The 16,423-nt window shown below is 34.8% G+C and overlaps 1 protein-coding gene across 3 annotated transcripts in view; it reads right to left on the bottom strand.

Annotated features, from left to right (window-relative positions):
- Nkain3 (sodium/potassium transporting ATPase interacting 3) overlaps positions 1 to 16,423 on the bottom strand; it is a 654,273-nt gene that overhangs the window by 312,746 nt on the left and 325,104 nt on the right. For 2 of the 3 annotated variants that reach the window (XM_021256087.2, XM_004842186.3), the window contains exon 3: positions 8,229 to 8,309. The exons of the other annotated variant lie outside the window; for it this stretch is intronic. In XM_021256087.2, coding sequence (XP_021111746.1) covers positions 8,229 to 8,309 — 81 coding nt within the window. The remainder of the gene's footprint in view (positions 1 to 8,228; positions 8,310 to 16,423) is intronic. 3 annotated transcript variants of the gene reach the window in all.

Raw genomic sequence — 16,423 nt, 5'->3', positions numbered from 1 at the left:
AGACCCAGAATAGCAAAAGCAATTCTAGGTAACAGAGACATGCAAGGGGGTATCACAACCCCCAACTTGAAACTGTACTACAAAGCTACTGTGATAAAAACAGCATGGTACTGGCAAAGAAACAGACCTGAGGACCAGCAGAACAGATTAGAAGATGCAGAAACAATGCCACACACACTCAGACATCTCATCTTCGATAAAGGAGCCAAACACCCTCACTGGAGGAAAGATAGCCTCTTTAAGAAATGGTGCTAGAAAAATCGGGCTTCAACTTGCCAAAGATTAAAACTAGACCTATATCTCTCACCATGCACTAAACTAAAATCAAAATGGATTAAAGATCTAAATATTAAAAGAGAAACGCTGAACTGGCTGGAACAGAGGTTAGGTAGAACTCTTGAAGACAGTGATATAGGAAATGATTTTATGAACAAAACCTCAGTTGCCCGTGAACTAGCACAAACAATCAACAAGTGGGATCTCTTATTAAAAGGCTTCTGCACAGCAAGAGAAACCACTAGCAGTGTGAAGAGAGAACCCACAATGTGGGAAAAAATCTTCACCTGCTCTTCCTCAGACAAAGGTCTACTATCTCAAATCTATAAAGAACTTAAAAAGATCAGACCTCCCAAATTTAAAGACCCAAACTGAAAATGGGCATGTGAAATGAACAGACATTTCTCAGACAAGGAAGTAGAAATAGCAAATAAATACATGAAAAAATGTTCAACATCACTGGTCATTCGAGAGATGCAAATGAAAACAATGCTGAGATTCCACTTCACTCCAGAAAGAATGGCTGCTATCATGAAATCAACCAATAACAAATGCTGGCATGGCTGTGGGGAAAGAGGAACCCTGCTCCACTGCTGGTGGGAGTGTAGACTGGTGCAAGCACTGTGGAAATCAGTATGGAGATACCTCAAAGAACTAGGACTGGAAGTCCCATTTGACCCCACTATTCCACTGCTGGGGATCTTCCCCAAAGAATTAAAAGAATCATACCCCAGTGATATATGTGCACCCATGTTCATAGCAGCACATTTTGTAACAGCTAAAACTTGGCAACAGCCCAAATGCCCATCAACTGGAGACTGGATCAAGAAAATGTGGTTTTTTTATAAAATGGAGTACTACTCAGCCATAAAAAATGAGAAATTAGAGACATTTATAGCTAAGTGGATGCACATTGAGGGGATACTCTTAAGTGAAATAAATAGGACACACATGAATAAATACTGAATAGTTTCTCTGGTGTGAGAAACTGAAAGTGTAAACAAGGATTAAATGTATAATTGGTAATGTGAAATAGGAAGAAAAGGTGCAAAGGGGAAGGAAGTGGGAGGGCTAGGGGAAAGGATAGAAGGCAATGGGATTAATATGAGAAAATGGAAAAATAGGAACAAAATCTTTGTAAATAGGAATGAGAGGTTGAAGGGAGGGCTGGGAAAGGGTGAAAAATAAGAACCAAGAGAGACTGTAAAGGTGCAAATTTCCAATGATGAATGTCATTATATTGTATACCTAAAATGTACCAATGATTAGAATGAATAATCGATAATGTAAAATAGGAAGAAAAGGTCCAAAGGGGTAGGGGTGGTGGGAGGGGCAGGGGAAAGGAAAGAAGGGAAAGGAAAAATGCTGAGAAATGGAAAAACTGGAAATAAAGTCTTTGTAAATAGGGAAGGGTGGAGGGGGTGAAGGGAGGGCTAGGAATGGGGAAAAAATAAGAACCAAGATGCATTATGTAAAGGTACAATTCCCAATGAGAAATGCAATTGTGTTGTATACCTACAATGTACCAATAAAAGAATTTAATAAAAATAAATAAATAAATAAATAAATAAATAAAAGAAAAATCAATTAGCAAAAATATTAGCTTGAAGTTTTCACAATTTGAAGTAATCAAAAAATGTCAGTAAGATGTCAGGCTAATCGTTTTGGAATGAAAAGAATAGAACTTGCGTCCTCAACATAACTTATTTTCAGTACCTTTAAGTGTAGCAAATGAGATGAGTTTTCATATTTACATTCTGAATGTATTCCTAGGGAGGAATAAATGACTTCAATTCCTGTAATTTGGAAAGAAGCAGCAATAGCTTATTAATTGTGCCCTTGGTGATCTTAAAATATGGCATGAAAAACAGCCTCAGAGACTTCCAGTGATACTGAAAGTACTTCTAAAGGGAGCAGTAAAGACCCTAGGAGAACCTGCCTGCAGATATATATCAAAAACCTATTTACATCTTGAAGGGAAGGATTTAATTACTAGCACTGCAGCTGTGAAGTTAATATGCAGATCTGAGGTCCTCTCACCAGGGACTGTTTCATATTTTTTTATACAAGTCACTTAGCCCTACAGTTTTTTCCCTTTACAATCCTTTCATAGTAATGAATATATGTCCCAAAGGTTTTCAGGATGAGAATCATTATGTCTGTTAATTTTACAAGTAATAATAAAAGTGATGACATTGATGGCAGTAAAGATAGCCACCATTTATTGAAACACCACAATATGCCAAGATCCTTTTTAAGCCTAATACATGTATTAGGCTATATTATTTAAGCATTATATACATATAATCTTATTTCATTTGTTCCACAACTCACTAATGTTGGTGCTATGGTTTTTCTCATTTTCTAAAAAAGGAAACTGAGACTTTATAACATCACATAAACGCAGATGCTTTCAATTACCTACATAGTCAGCCACACAACACAACCCCACATAGGCTAAAAGCAATAACACATTTCCTTCAAGTGCTATGTGATGTGAGCAGAATAGGGTGCTTAAGACCACAGTGGCAAATGCTACTTCAGGAATGGCTAGAGGATAAGATGAAGACAAACTGAAAATCCAGAGGTTTTAATAAAAAGCCTCATGATAGGCCATAGGTATGTGTTCATGTCCACACAATGTACTCAATTAGTCAATAAGAACGGCTAAGCAGTACTTGTGATGTTACAATTGTCTCTCACTCATGAGACTGCCCCATTTTTTGTTATTGAAATGACCTTTCACTGATTTGTGGAATCAAATCTCTAATCTCAGGCCCTGTGCTGGTGAAGAAGCAGATAGTGATTCCAGGTGGGACCATCCTATCCTCCCCGCCACTGTATCTTGGTAATTTAAACTGTGAACAGATGGACAACAGTTGAACCCTCTTCCCATGTAAGCAGAAGATTTCTGACAAGACTGTTACCACTCTGAGTGTCCAAGGGCTACATAGCTCTGGGCTGATCCAAGCCCAGTTCTGAGGCCTCTTGGCTGACTGAGCCCTTGTCTTTCCACCACAGTCTCTACATGGATCAGACAGAGATGGTTTCTGTCAAATGTAACTTAGGAAATTGAACACAGTGGGAATCTGATTTCTGAAAGTATGACTTTCATTTCTGACTTTGTTTTAGTTTTCATACCATATGACCTCCTATTAGCTATTGATTCTATTACTCAAAAAGTCTTTAATTATAAATTTATGATTATCCATACTTTCTATTTTTGGTTGTGCTAGCTTTGGCACGTTATTCTGTAAAGGAATTTGTTAAGTTCATTTTGTTTGTCAAACTTATTGAAATAAAGTATTTTATTTTTTCTGATAGTATTATAGATAGATGATCTAGGTAGAAATATTACAGGCAGCCAGATAGGGCTAAGTCCTCAAGAGGGCCAGGATAATGGTGAAACACACCACAGCTGCACATCGGCTGAAAACCAGGCCTCAAGATTGAGACAAGATGACTAGACCCACATACTTCAAAGAACTGGGCTTAGTGAAGTAGAGATTGCCATTGACCACCCTGGGGGTGACCAGAGAACTCTGGACCCACCGCCTCCTAAGAGAATCCTTGTTCTTTCCATCCATGGTTGGTATGTGGCTTGCTTCCCAATTGGACCACCATTACCTAAGTGACTATGCTTGTAAACTTATTGGATGTTCATGGCTGTGGCCCATGTTTTACCCATGTGGGTTTCACCCTATAAACTTCTTTGTAAAGTGAGCTCCTTGGGCTACCCACTTGGGACCCCTCCTGCCCCTCAGAGCTTTCCTATCAATAAATATCTTCCCACTTTAACCTCTCTCAATCCTCCCTCATTCCATTCAATTTCTAGAGAACAAGAACTCAGCACATCATACAATTAACAGGTTGGAAGATATAATATTTCATATTTCCTACAACACTAGTAGTTTAGCATCTCTAGGATTTGTATTGATGTTCTACTTTTCTTTACTAAAACTGATCATTGGTATTGCTTTTTTTCTATTTTCTTGATCAGTTTTACTAGCCAGTTGTCATTTTATTAACCTGTCAAATGTACCAGCTATGGGATCTCAGCTATAATTACACTGTTCATCTTTTTATTTGTTAAAGTGGAAGATTATATTGTTTATTTTAAAATTTCCTTCTATTAAATATTAATTTAAAGCTATATTTTTCTCTGAACATTGCTTCCGTTTCATCTATAAATATTAATTTATTGTGTTTTCTTTATACGTATACTTCAGAAAACTTTTAAATTTCCTTTAAATTTCTTCTTTGATTCATCGATTATTGAAAATTGTCTGCTTTCATATCCAAATAGATATAGATTTTCTAGTTATTTTAATACTATAAATTTCAAATTACTGCTTATTGTGTGTGTGTGTTTCTAGCATGTACTCTCTGAACTATTTCAGTAATCAGGCATTTATTGAGACTTCCTTATGATATAAAACACATTTTTAGTCATTGTTCCATATACATTTGAATAGAATATATATTTTACAGTTTTGATCACTTCTCCACCTTTTGGCTAAGATCAAATGCACTATATTTTACAGTTTTGAGTGTAATATTCTTTAGTGAGTTAGACAATCTGACTGACGGTGTTGTCTAAATCTTTTATTTCTACTGGATTATGTCTGCTTTTTCTATCAATAATGAAAAATGGAGTCATAAATTCTCTACCTATCTTTGTGGATTTGTGAATTTCTCCCTTTAATATTGTCAATTTTTTCTTCATATGTTCTAAAATTTTTCTCTTTGGTATAGTTTAAGTTTATTATGTCTATTTGATAAATAAACCTTGTTTTTATTTTTAAAAATCTATTTTACCTGTATCAATAGTCCTTGACTTGAGGTCTACTTTATTTCTGATAAAATAAAGTCACAGAGGTTTTCTTTTGATTTTCTGTGCTGTTTGCACAGCATATATTTTCCATCCTTTTAATTTGAGTGTATGTATGTATTTATATTTGAAGTATATTTGATATTGATAGCATTGGGTATTGTCTTCTCTAACTTCTGTCAATTGGAGTGTTTATCTGCATTTCATATAATTATTGAAACAGTTGGTTTTTAATCTAGCATACTAGTATTTGTTTTTATATAATGTGCTTTGGTTTTTCATTGTTCTCATTTTATGCATACTTATTTATACTCGTTACTGTAGAGCAATGATTCTCAATCCTTTTGGCCTTACAACTCTTTCATATTCTTAAAATTAATGAATATCCCAAAGAGTTTTGCTCATGTTGACTACATTCGTCAATATTTATCTTATGATAAACTATGAGGAATTTTTAAAACACAGAGCACAAGTACCATTACTCTTCTATACGTTGCCAGGATCTTTGTTTGAATGCTCACCTACCTTTATGGGACTATTCACTCCTTTCAGATGAATTAGGACTGTTTTCACTCTATGGATGCAAATTGTTAGCAAAAGAGCACTGTGAAGTACAAATTGACCAAGTATAGGCCATGTATGTCATTGGAATAGTTCCTCAATTCCCAGACATGATGTGGATTTTATTCTGAATACACTCTTTGAAGAAAAATTCAATATCCTAAAAATGTGTGTTTGTGAAAAAATATTAAAGTATAGAATGGCTTCTAGTAATCTATCCAATAGAATAATTCTAAGAAGTTCATTAGGAACTAGCAGTAGATGAGGAGCCCTAGAAAGTTAATATAAAACTAGCACACATGGAGGAGGAATTTCTTACCCAGAGGAATCCAACCTGGAATAGTGGCATAGGTATTTGTATTTGTCACAGGCCCTTAACTGTGTTCTATGTTTTTTCAGATGCTATTTCTTACAGACTCCTGTTGAAGCTGCACTATGGATAACCAGGGAGATGTTTCCACTCTTACAGGCAGTGAAAAGAAGGAGGTCAACAGACGATCTTTAGGATGCACTCTTTGGAATCATCTATTGTTTTAATGATCAAGAATACTTGTTTGATTTCTCAATGGCATTTGAACAGGTAATAAAATGAGTAACCAGGACTGCTATATGCACATTTTTTAACCTTGCACCCAAATAAATGAAGGGAAAAACCCTTAAGATGTGCATTGATAGTAGAAAAGCAGTTATAAAAAGCAGTTCTCAAAAATAACTCAGCAGTGGTGGGAAATCACATTTGTGTGAAACGTGACTGCATCTATTTCATTTATTTTTATCACTTCATAGAGTTGTTTCGAAGCTTACCTGAATTGCCACGTATAATGTGCATAAACATTGTTAACAGTCAGCAAACATTTACTACTGTCATTATTAGCAAAGCTGGCCCTGTTATGATATTTCATTCAGACTCAGCAGGGTTAAATGATTTGCTAATGGTCCATAGTGAATAAATGCTAACAACAAGATTTGAGCTAAAGACTCATAATTTAAAATTCAGCCTTCTTTCAAAACACTATGATGTCAATTCCACAGGACAAATTTCCTCTCATCTAATCTATTACAAATCAGTTTGTATGGAAGAAAATAAAAGATTATTTTTATGCAGTGAAATAAAAAACATGATTTAAAATAACCAAATCACAAGTGAGAAAATGGTAAGGGCTGAAGAATGTTTATTAGTCATAATGTTTCCTCATAAGATTGGTATATTAAAGTTACTTTATAATCTGCAGATTATATATATAATTTATATATATAATTTGTAGATGATTCCTAGACATAGATTTAAGTAATTATTTTTCTTTCTTAGAAATTAGTGTTGAGTTATGTTCAGTACCACAAATGTTTTTGGTATGTGATAATACATATACATGGAACTCAATATTGGAAATGTTATTTCTGGTTCCTGAATACATTTGTCAATGTGAGAAAATAGTGACAGGTCTTAATTTTAAACTTACAGTACAGAAAGTGTAACCATGGTTCAAAGTTCTAGAAAAACATCCTTCCAGAATTTTTGCCATTAGGGTGAATCAAACATGCTTTGCTGTCATCGGGACTTCAATGGAGCCTAACAATTCTAAAAGTATCTGTGCTAGTCACGATAGATTTTCTAAGAACTAAACCAAAAATGCAAAAAGACCATTACATTATTTATAATTTGAGGTTATCATAAGACAGTACAACAACTAGCACAAATAGACGTGATAATGAGATTTCTAAAAATGAAAAAAAATTATACTCTGCAATTATACCATTCTGTTTGTTCTCTATAAATTTCTTCTCTACAAGAGAACTGTGCTGGTTAACATGACAAATTTTTAAGAACCACAGCTAAAAATTTAAAATCATGCTCATATTTTGGTGACAATCTAAAGACACTTTTTGCAGAGGGCATGATAAAAGTTATGTACTTTTGAGACATAACCGGGCAGACAGAAATACCACGTGTGTCACTCTCTGCATGAAGATAACCATTTTCTCTCTGATCAGATCAGGACTTCAGAATAGGAGTCAACACACTAATGCATTTACATGTTTAATAAACATATGCTCTACTTACATGTATAAGGGTTTCATTGCTTTTGTTTTTGCTTTTTAGTACCAGGGATCGAACTTGAGACCTTGCGCTTTCGAGGAGGGCACTGAGGAATCACTGAGCTAAATCCCTGGCAGGGTTTCATTGTTTGTCAACCTTCTTTCCACTTTAAATAAAAAATTCAAAATAATTTTTCACTTTATATTTAGGACTGAGGTCACTGCAATATTATTGCCTATTGTAAGTGGACATGATGATGCACTGTAAGCAGAGCTCCATTTAAGGATAAAGAACAAAACTATAAGGCAAATATTTGGAAGTTCCTTATTACAGCATGCTCCTAAGATCACTGTTTCCTAAATGGTACCTAAACTCTTTTTTGATCACTATTCCATATATATATATATATATATATAGAGAGAGAGAGAGAGAGAGAGAGAGAGAGAGTCATAATATGTAGTCACATTAGTTATTTACAATGCACTTTTTTCAAAGTGTACTTTAAAGGCATGATAAACTCACCTTAGAGAGGCCACCTACTTCCAAATAAAAGCAGATAATGAACACATTCCAGGTGATCCAGAGGGCAGTCCATACTGTGTACTGGATAGAAGTGGGTGGAAGAGGGAGAAAGAGAAGAAAAATGTGGAGATGAAAGGCATGTATACTAAATAAATTGATTATAAATATGTCAATCAGTCTATGTCTTCTGGGAAGAAACAGATGAGGAACACTCAGAAAAGAGTACTCCTTATGAGGCCTCCTAAAATCTAGAAATTAAAAATCCAATAGTTTCTACTGCTTTCGGGGGATGCCAATAAACCTAGATTTATTTTTAAAGTGCTTTGCTGGCTTGCAGGTATAAGATAAATCCAAATTCTCACTTGATTTCTATTTGGTGAATACTATCTTTTCCAGGAAATATAATTATGCAATTATTCTATGAGCTGTCCATCAATCTGCCTGGTTGTCTATCTGTCATCTTTAAGTAACAATATTAAACTGTCAAAATTTTAAGAATGTTACTCAAAACACAGAACTTCCATGTTCCTGAATGAAGGCAATGTGTAGAGTAAAATTAAATGAAAATGGATATGTAGAATAAAATTAACAAACTTTCATCTGCTTGACTATTTTTTTGAGAATAGTATGTACCTCTATAACCCCATAATAAAATATGTTCATATGAAATAATTTGAAGCACAGAAATTAATAAATGGATTAAAAATAAACAAATGAAAAATAGGCTTCCATAATGGAAAAACATCTCCAATTCACATATAACAAACTTTAAACTTTCTGGCCTTTTTGATTAAGTAGTTTTATTAATATATCATATGCTAGGAAGTGCCTTTCCCTCGAGAATTAGTGAATCAGAATTAAGGTCGCTTTTTTTTTTTTTTGATACCGGGAATCGACCTCCGGACCTTGCGTTTGCGAGCCAGGCAGCGGAACCACTGAGCTAAATCCCAGGCATTAAGGTCTCTTTTGAGTGGATTTATCCCTGGAGAGCATCTTACTGCTCCTCTCACCCACTCGCTTTCTTGTGCAGACAAAGAAAGCCAGAGGCTTGCCCTCAAAACAGCTTGGATGACGGAGGTGAGGACATGCCACAGGACAGTTAACAGGTCAGATACAGTGGTTTCCTTTTCATCTTACTGCACTGCAAAAGATATGAATTCTTAATTTCTTAGGTGAGCATATCATCACTTTCTATGAGTGATTATAAGCATTTCATGTTATTTTAAAATTAAATATTGAAATAATTACCTTAGCTTGTTTTATGCTGTGACAAATAGTATTATGAGTTTTAGATGTTAAAGAAAATAACCATGTTACTACTAGAAACCTTATCAGAGTATTTACCTATTTGTAAATTTTGATTTGCATTTTATGGCTTTTTGTTAACCATGGCTTTTAAAGACTTTCAAAAGAGCCTTTAAGATAGTTATGCAGTTCCATAATAGTATACATTTCATATCATATTTTTAATGAGAGTGTTTTGGTTTTTTAAAAGGTTATACAATTATATAATGTGCTAAAGTGCCAAAATTATTATGAATTTATGATAAAAACATACTGAAGAGTTCACATAAAATATATTGTGAAGTTTGTTAGCGTTGGCAGATGTTGCTGATGCAGTCATATCCTCTATTCATAAAGTTTCTAAGTATGAGTGGGCTTAGTTTTTAAAAACGTGACAAATGTATTAAATACTTCTCTGAACTACAAAAGATTCCCATGACTATTGAAAATATCTAATCTACATCTTTAAAATTATACACATATCTATTTGCAACTATACAAACAATAACTGCAGCATATTTTAGACATTTTGCTAATCTCGTGGCACTTGGTCTCTGATTTTTTTTTTGTCTGAATAAATGAAATTTTAAGTGAATTAGAATTGGAGAGCAACTCTGACCATGAAGTCTTGAGAAAAAATATAGTGACAAGGGTTCAGAACAGAATGTCAAAGAAAGCAAGGCTAGAAAGTAAGAAAATGAGCACCATTAATTACAAAATCATATGATCTTAATTAGTGGAATTCAATCCTGAATCTATATGTATTGTTTTAGGAAAATCAATCAATTCACAGTCATAAAAATGTATAATAAAATGAACCTACTTAAAATCAGCACAAACTTTTGACTGAAGTTGTCTTAGGATCTTTCAAAAGTTGTACTGTTGGTGCTGGTATTGAATTTTCACAGATAAAACTACTACGGTAAGTAGAACCAAACTGTCAGCTCCCGAATGCTTAACAATGACAAATGCTTAACAATTCTGGTGCTTTCTGTGCCCCTGGATGGTGCTGTGGGTTTTACACAGGTCATGCTATGGAGTCCTCACAGTGAAGCCAAGGCAGAGTGGTCATCGTTTGATCCTCCAAGAAATGTACACTGTTGCTCTTGGTAGACTTTTTATTTTTAAAGATCCTAGGAAAATAACTGTAAATTAATTGTGAATTACTCTTTTATAAAATTTTGCACTCAATCAAATCACAATTTATCAAATTACAAGTTTACCAAAGATTTATTTCATTCATGTAAGTTCTATAATTGGTAATGTTTGTGTTTTGCAACTAATATGTCTGGTTTAATATGGAGTAATGGATATAAAATTTATTCTAATACAGTGTTTAGAACAAAGAATGCATAATTGAATTTTGGATTGTTATGAGTTGTAAACTTTATACCTCCATGAGTACTAGAGATACAAATTTGACCATAGATATACAGGGAAAGAGATCTCTGGAAATAAGGCATGCACAAGAATTTATCCAGGAAGAAATATTAGAAGAATCCTTGGGTTACAAGACTGGCTATCCTTCCTTTCTTTTTGAAGAGGATTATTACATGTGGCAACTCCTCATGATGAATGTAATCACTATGTACTGCAAACATGTACTAATAAAAAATAAAGAAATGAAATTTTTCATTTGAATTGAATTAAAATAATATAAAATTTTCTATTTTTAAGAGATATCTTTTTTTTTTTTCTTTTTTTTTTTACTATGGATCATGCTGACATGCTCATATATCCAGGTAGATTGAATGTACATGCAGTATAGAAGACAGCTTCTCCATGTAAAATAAAAAAGAAATAACTTCATGTATTCTTTCTGCTTGTCTCTCTTTCTGTACCACTTTGCTTATGTTCAGTACATACATTTGAAATCCTAATTGTATAGTTTTTCATTTTTAAAGAACACTTTTAATTGCAAAAGTGGTACATATATACCAAGGGACATTTGGATAATATGCCAAAAAGTATACTGAAAATAAATTAAAATTTCTTTATTGTTAAAATTCTTATTAGTATATGTTTGCAGTACATAATGTTTACATTCTTCGTGTGGAGTCGGTACATTTATATAAGACAGTAATTCCTATTTCACCCTTTCCCTGCTTGTCCCTCCCTCCCTCCCTCCCTCCCTCCATCTCTAGATTCCCTTCCCATTTGAGAAAGATCTATCTCTTTATGTCTTATTATCTATATTTTATTTTGCTCTTTTTTTATAATTTGGATTTTTCTTATAAGGGAAAACAGGCTATATTTAAGACTGTGTGTCTGATTTAACATTATAGTCTCAAGGTACATCTATTTTCCTACAAATAAGTCAAGATTATGGCTGAGTAGCACTCCACTGTGTGTAAATACCACATTTTCTTTATCCATCCATCTCCTGATATACATATAGGCTCGTTCCAAAATTTAGCAATTATAAATTTTGCCACCATGTATGTGTATATGCCACCATGTATACATATATCACAAACATTTTTGTACTCAATGCCTATAAAGATGAATAAAGAATTAATTTGTTCTATGTGACATCCTAAATATTTCCTAGTGTTATAAAGACAGTTCAGAATGTTTTAATTGAAATGAACTTTAGAAATCTTATGGTCTATTTCTTATCCCTTGAGCAATTAGTCTATAACATGAGTTATTTTTATTTTCTGAGCTTCTTCATTTTCCACTTATCAGAAAGGCCATTTGGTCATTTATTCTTTCATACATGTATTAATCAGCCACAATGTTATGCACAATACACAAGACTTACAATAAAATAAATAAGGTGGTGTCCTTCCTCATTTGTTGTTCTAACATTTTCTGGAGTTTAGTAATCACATCCAGAAACTTAAGAGAAATCTGTCAGCCATACATTCTACTGACAAGAAAAGCAGAGTGAGAGAAAAAGGACACATTAACCGTTAACCACCAACAGAGCTAACAGACAATCTACAATGTGGGAAAACATTTTTAGCAGCTGTACCTCAGACAAAGGACTACTATCTAGAATATATAAAGAACTGAAAAAAATCAGACCACCCAAATTCAAAGACCCAATTCAAAAATGGGCATCTGAAATGAACAGACATTTCTCAGACAAAGACGTGAAAGCAGCAAATATATGAAAAAATGTTCAATATCACTCGTCATTCGAGAGATGCAGATCAAAACAACCCTGAGATTCCACCTCACCCCAGAAAGAATGGCTGCTATCAAGAAATCAACAAATAACAAATGCTGGAGGGGTTGTGGGGAGAAAGGAACCCTTCTCCACTGTTGGTGGGAGTGCAGACTGGTACAACCACTGTGGAAGTCAGTATGGAGATACCTTAAAGAACTAGGTCTAGAGGTCCCATTTGACCCAGCTATTCCCCTACTGGGAATCTTCCCCAAAGAATTAAAAGAATCATACCACAGTGATGTATGTGCACCCATGTTCATAGTGGCACAGTTTGTAATAGCTAAAGCTTGGAAACAGCCCAAGTGCCCATCAACTGGAAGCTGGATAAAGATGTGGGTTTTTTTTTAATAAAATGGAGTACTACTCAGCCATAAAGAATGAGAAACTAGAGACATTTGTAGCTAAATGGATGGATATCGAGGCCATATTCTTAAGTGAAATAAATAGGACATACATGTGTAAATATCGAATAGTTTCTCTAGTGTGAGAAACTGAAAGTGTAAACAAGGGTTAAAATGATTAAATGAAGAATTGATAATTTGAAATAGGAAAAACGGTCCAAAGAGGTAGGCGTGAAGGGAGGGGAACGGGAAAGGAAAGAAGGGAAAGGAAAAACTATGAGAAAAGAAAATAAAATGGAAATGATGTCTATGTAAATAGGGAAGGGTGCACAGGTAATGGGGAAAAAATAAGAATCAAGATACATCGTGTACAGGTACAAACACCCAATGATAAATGTAAACGAATTTTATACCTAAAATGTACCAATAAAAGAACTAAAGAAAAAAAAAAACAGTTAACAGTCCAAGCATTTTCCAGGCCTTATTCTGTGCTAGGGTATGATAAGCAAGTCATCTATATTATGTATTTCTTCCAAAGATCTATGACTCAAGTTTGTACAAATGAGGTAAATGTGGCATGAAGAAGGCAAAAAAAAAAAAATGTCGTAAGACTTCAGAGCCAATAATTGCTAGAAGGGGATTTAAATTTGGACCGACCAAATGAAACCTTAACATTGTTGAATGTCATGTTGAGCAGTAGCTCAGGGACTTGTGATAATATGGTAGAGAAAGTCTGCTATATAGCAATTCAAATTAAACTCTGTGCTTTTCTTTTTTTTGTTGTTGAACATGAATGTTTGTATAGAGGTTGAAATAATTAAATTGTAGTCCTAGCAAAATTTTAAAAGATTTAAAGGCAACTTTGAGTTAATTTTAACTAAAAAGTTAGTCTTTATTTAAAAAATGTTAAATATGTTAGCTAACTTTTCTACCTTTAAGTCTGGTTGATTAAATTCACTCATCAATGAACTAATAAGGATTTAAAAAATGCAATTCTAAACACTTGTTTTGGAATTCCCAAGTAAATTTTGAAATATTTGGCAAAGGGATAAATAGACAGGGAACAACTGACTTGGCAACAGTTCATTATGGTTGATAAATATGATTTCACAGTTTCTTACTGTCTTTAAGCAAAGCAACAAAAAGATGAATTTAAATCTCAACACCAAACTTGATATCTCCTTAGCTAAAATAAATTTTAATCAGTAAAGCAAAACTACATGATAAAGTTGTTTTTGTATTCTAACAATAAATCTCTGCACGTTTTCATCAGCGATGGTATCTGGAGTAGAATTACTGCTCTTTTATTTTGTGATTGGGACAGTCTTTGCTGTGGTAACTCAATTACAGTGGCAGAAGCCCATGGCATTATGTTTATTAGAAAAAATAGACCTTGAGGAGTAAGCAAGCTAGTGACAAGCGCCAGAACTTGCTGCAGGTGCACTACAATGACATGTATTATTTCACCAGGTAATTTCTCAGCTGAGATCTGATGGACATAAACAAGGGAGCAAGGCCAGTTTTTCTTGCTGAACTGTTGCTGATATGTTCTAAGAAACCACTGCCTAGTCCATCTTTAAAGTCACTGATAAGAAGAGGGAAATGGGGATTTAAAAAAGGAATTAATATGTGTTACGTTACATACATGTATCAACTCCACACAAGGAATGTAACATTGAGTACTATAAACGCATACTAATAAAAAAAAGCACTAAGCAACTTTAAAGGTCTGAATCTATACGGCTACATCTCTAACGTAGCAATGGAAAGGCACAGACCTGCCTTCTAGGAGCACACAGGCAGACAGGCAGTGATGCTGGGTAAAAGATGAGGCTGGAAAGTCACCAGAATCAGTGACAGCACAGAGGGTGAGGCACTGAGCCCTGAGTGGAGGCTTTTCACAATTTAGTTGCAAGATTATGAGCTTTCCACGAGCATAAGGAGACAAGGACATTCCAGGCAGAAGGTACAGCATGTGAGAACAGAGTAGACAAGACCATGTGTTTGGAAAATGCAAATTCTCCAGTGTGACTGACGTGAGGTCAGACAGTGAGGCGTGTGGGAGGAGCAGGACTGATGAGCAAAGAAGCAATGTTCCTCAGCTTTGATTCTCACTCTCAGAAGGTTAGAAGTTTGCCTATAGATATCACAGTGCTTCTTTTCCATGGTCGTTTCCTTAAGTCACTTTCATAAGTGATTAATTTGAATTCAAATCTGATAAAACCCTATTTGTTGTCAGCAATGGCATTCACTTACCACCCGTGTTTTTGCAAAACTAGTCTGTGAGCTGCCTTAAATCATTTCAGTGACAGACATTTTTTATTAATCTCTGTGTGAGCACTTGGCATATACCTGGTGCTCCAAAATGTTTGTTGGTTTGAAATGGATTAAATTTAATTAGTATGTATTGGTGATATTTTCACCAATAAAGGAGACCAATAAATACTAAGAACAGCAGAAGTGACTTTGAGAGAAAAATCTCCTGTAATCAAGAAGCTCTTTTCCTGTTCAGAGAAAAGTCTGTATGGATTTCAGATCCAGGTCTTCTCTCACTGCTGCTGAAAAGTTGGTACCTCGAGACACACCTTGATTAACCTCTAACCTTGAATGCAAAATTACAGATGCTAATATAGATCTCAAGGGGTACTTGAGAAGATTAAACCAAGTGAAATGTTTGTTGTGGAGGGCTTTCACACCAATTCATGGCTTTCTTTCTCCTCTCTCCTGGGAGAGAATCAGTAATAACACAAATAACATGATAGAGATTGTGTTGGCATAATATAGTAAAAGAAACAATCAAATGAGTAAAAATATGAATTATTTGTCTTGTAAATATTTTCCTTTGCAGATCTGAGAGTCTTAAAGCTGCCTTTCTCTGTGAATAGGGGTAAAAAGAGGGTGAAGGAAGCAAAGGAAATGATACCAGAGAGAGGGAAAAGGGGGGGAAGAATTCATGACAGCTATGACAGCTTGATCATGGGTGGACTTTATTGGAGCCTGAGATGGGAGAACATTGGATAAACATGGATGGCACACCAATTACATCCCATGTTCTCCAGAAGCTCTCTGTCTAGTAGAGAGGACTTGAATATGAATAAATTTTAAAACATGGTCGAGACACAGGCAAAGTAGCAGAAGATGATTAATTATTAAAATGCATGGAAGCATGTGTGCATGAGGGCCAGGGCAAAAATACCAGGCAAGGCTATGACAGCAAGAGGCTGCAGAGGGGTGGAAGCAGAGAGCACATAAGTTGAAGTGTACAACCTCTGAACCTTTCTAGCCCCCCCGCCCCACGTTCCTATTCTCTTGCACTTCCATTGCCATTCCCACACCTCCAGAGCATCCTAGACCCTTCTCCCTGCTTAGATAAGGAGCTTCTGGAGAGCACAGAC

This window comes from Heterocephalus glaber, unplaced genomic scaffold (genome assembly GCF_053883595.1).
Source record: "Heterocephalus glaber isolate CG9 unplaced genomic scaffold, H.glaber_assembly_v1.0 deba00001553, whole genome shotgun sequence".
NCBI classification, from domain to species: domain Eukaryota; kingdom Metazoa; phylum Chordata; class Mammalia; order Rodentia; family Bathyergidae; genus Heterocephalus; species Heterocephalus glaber.
This window is presented reverse-complemented; position numbering and strand designations above follow the sequence as displayed.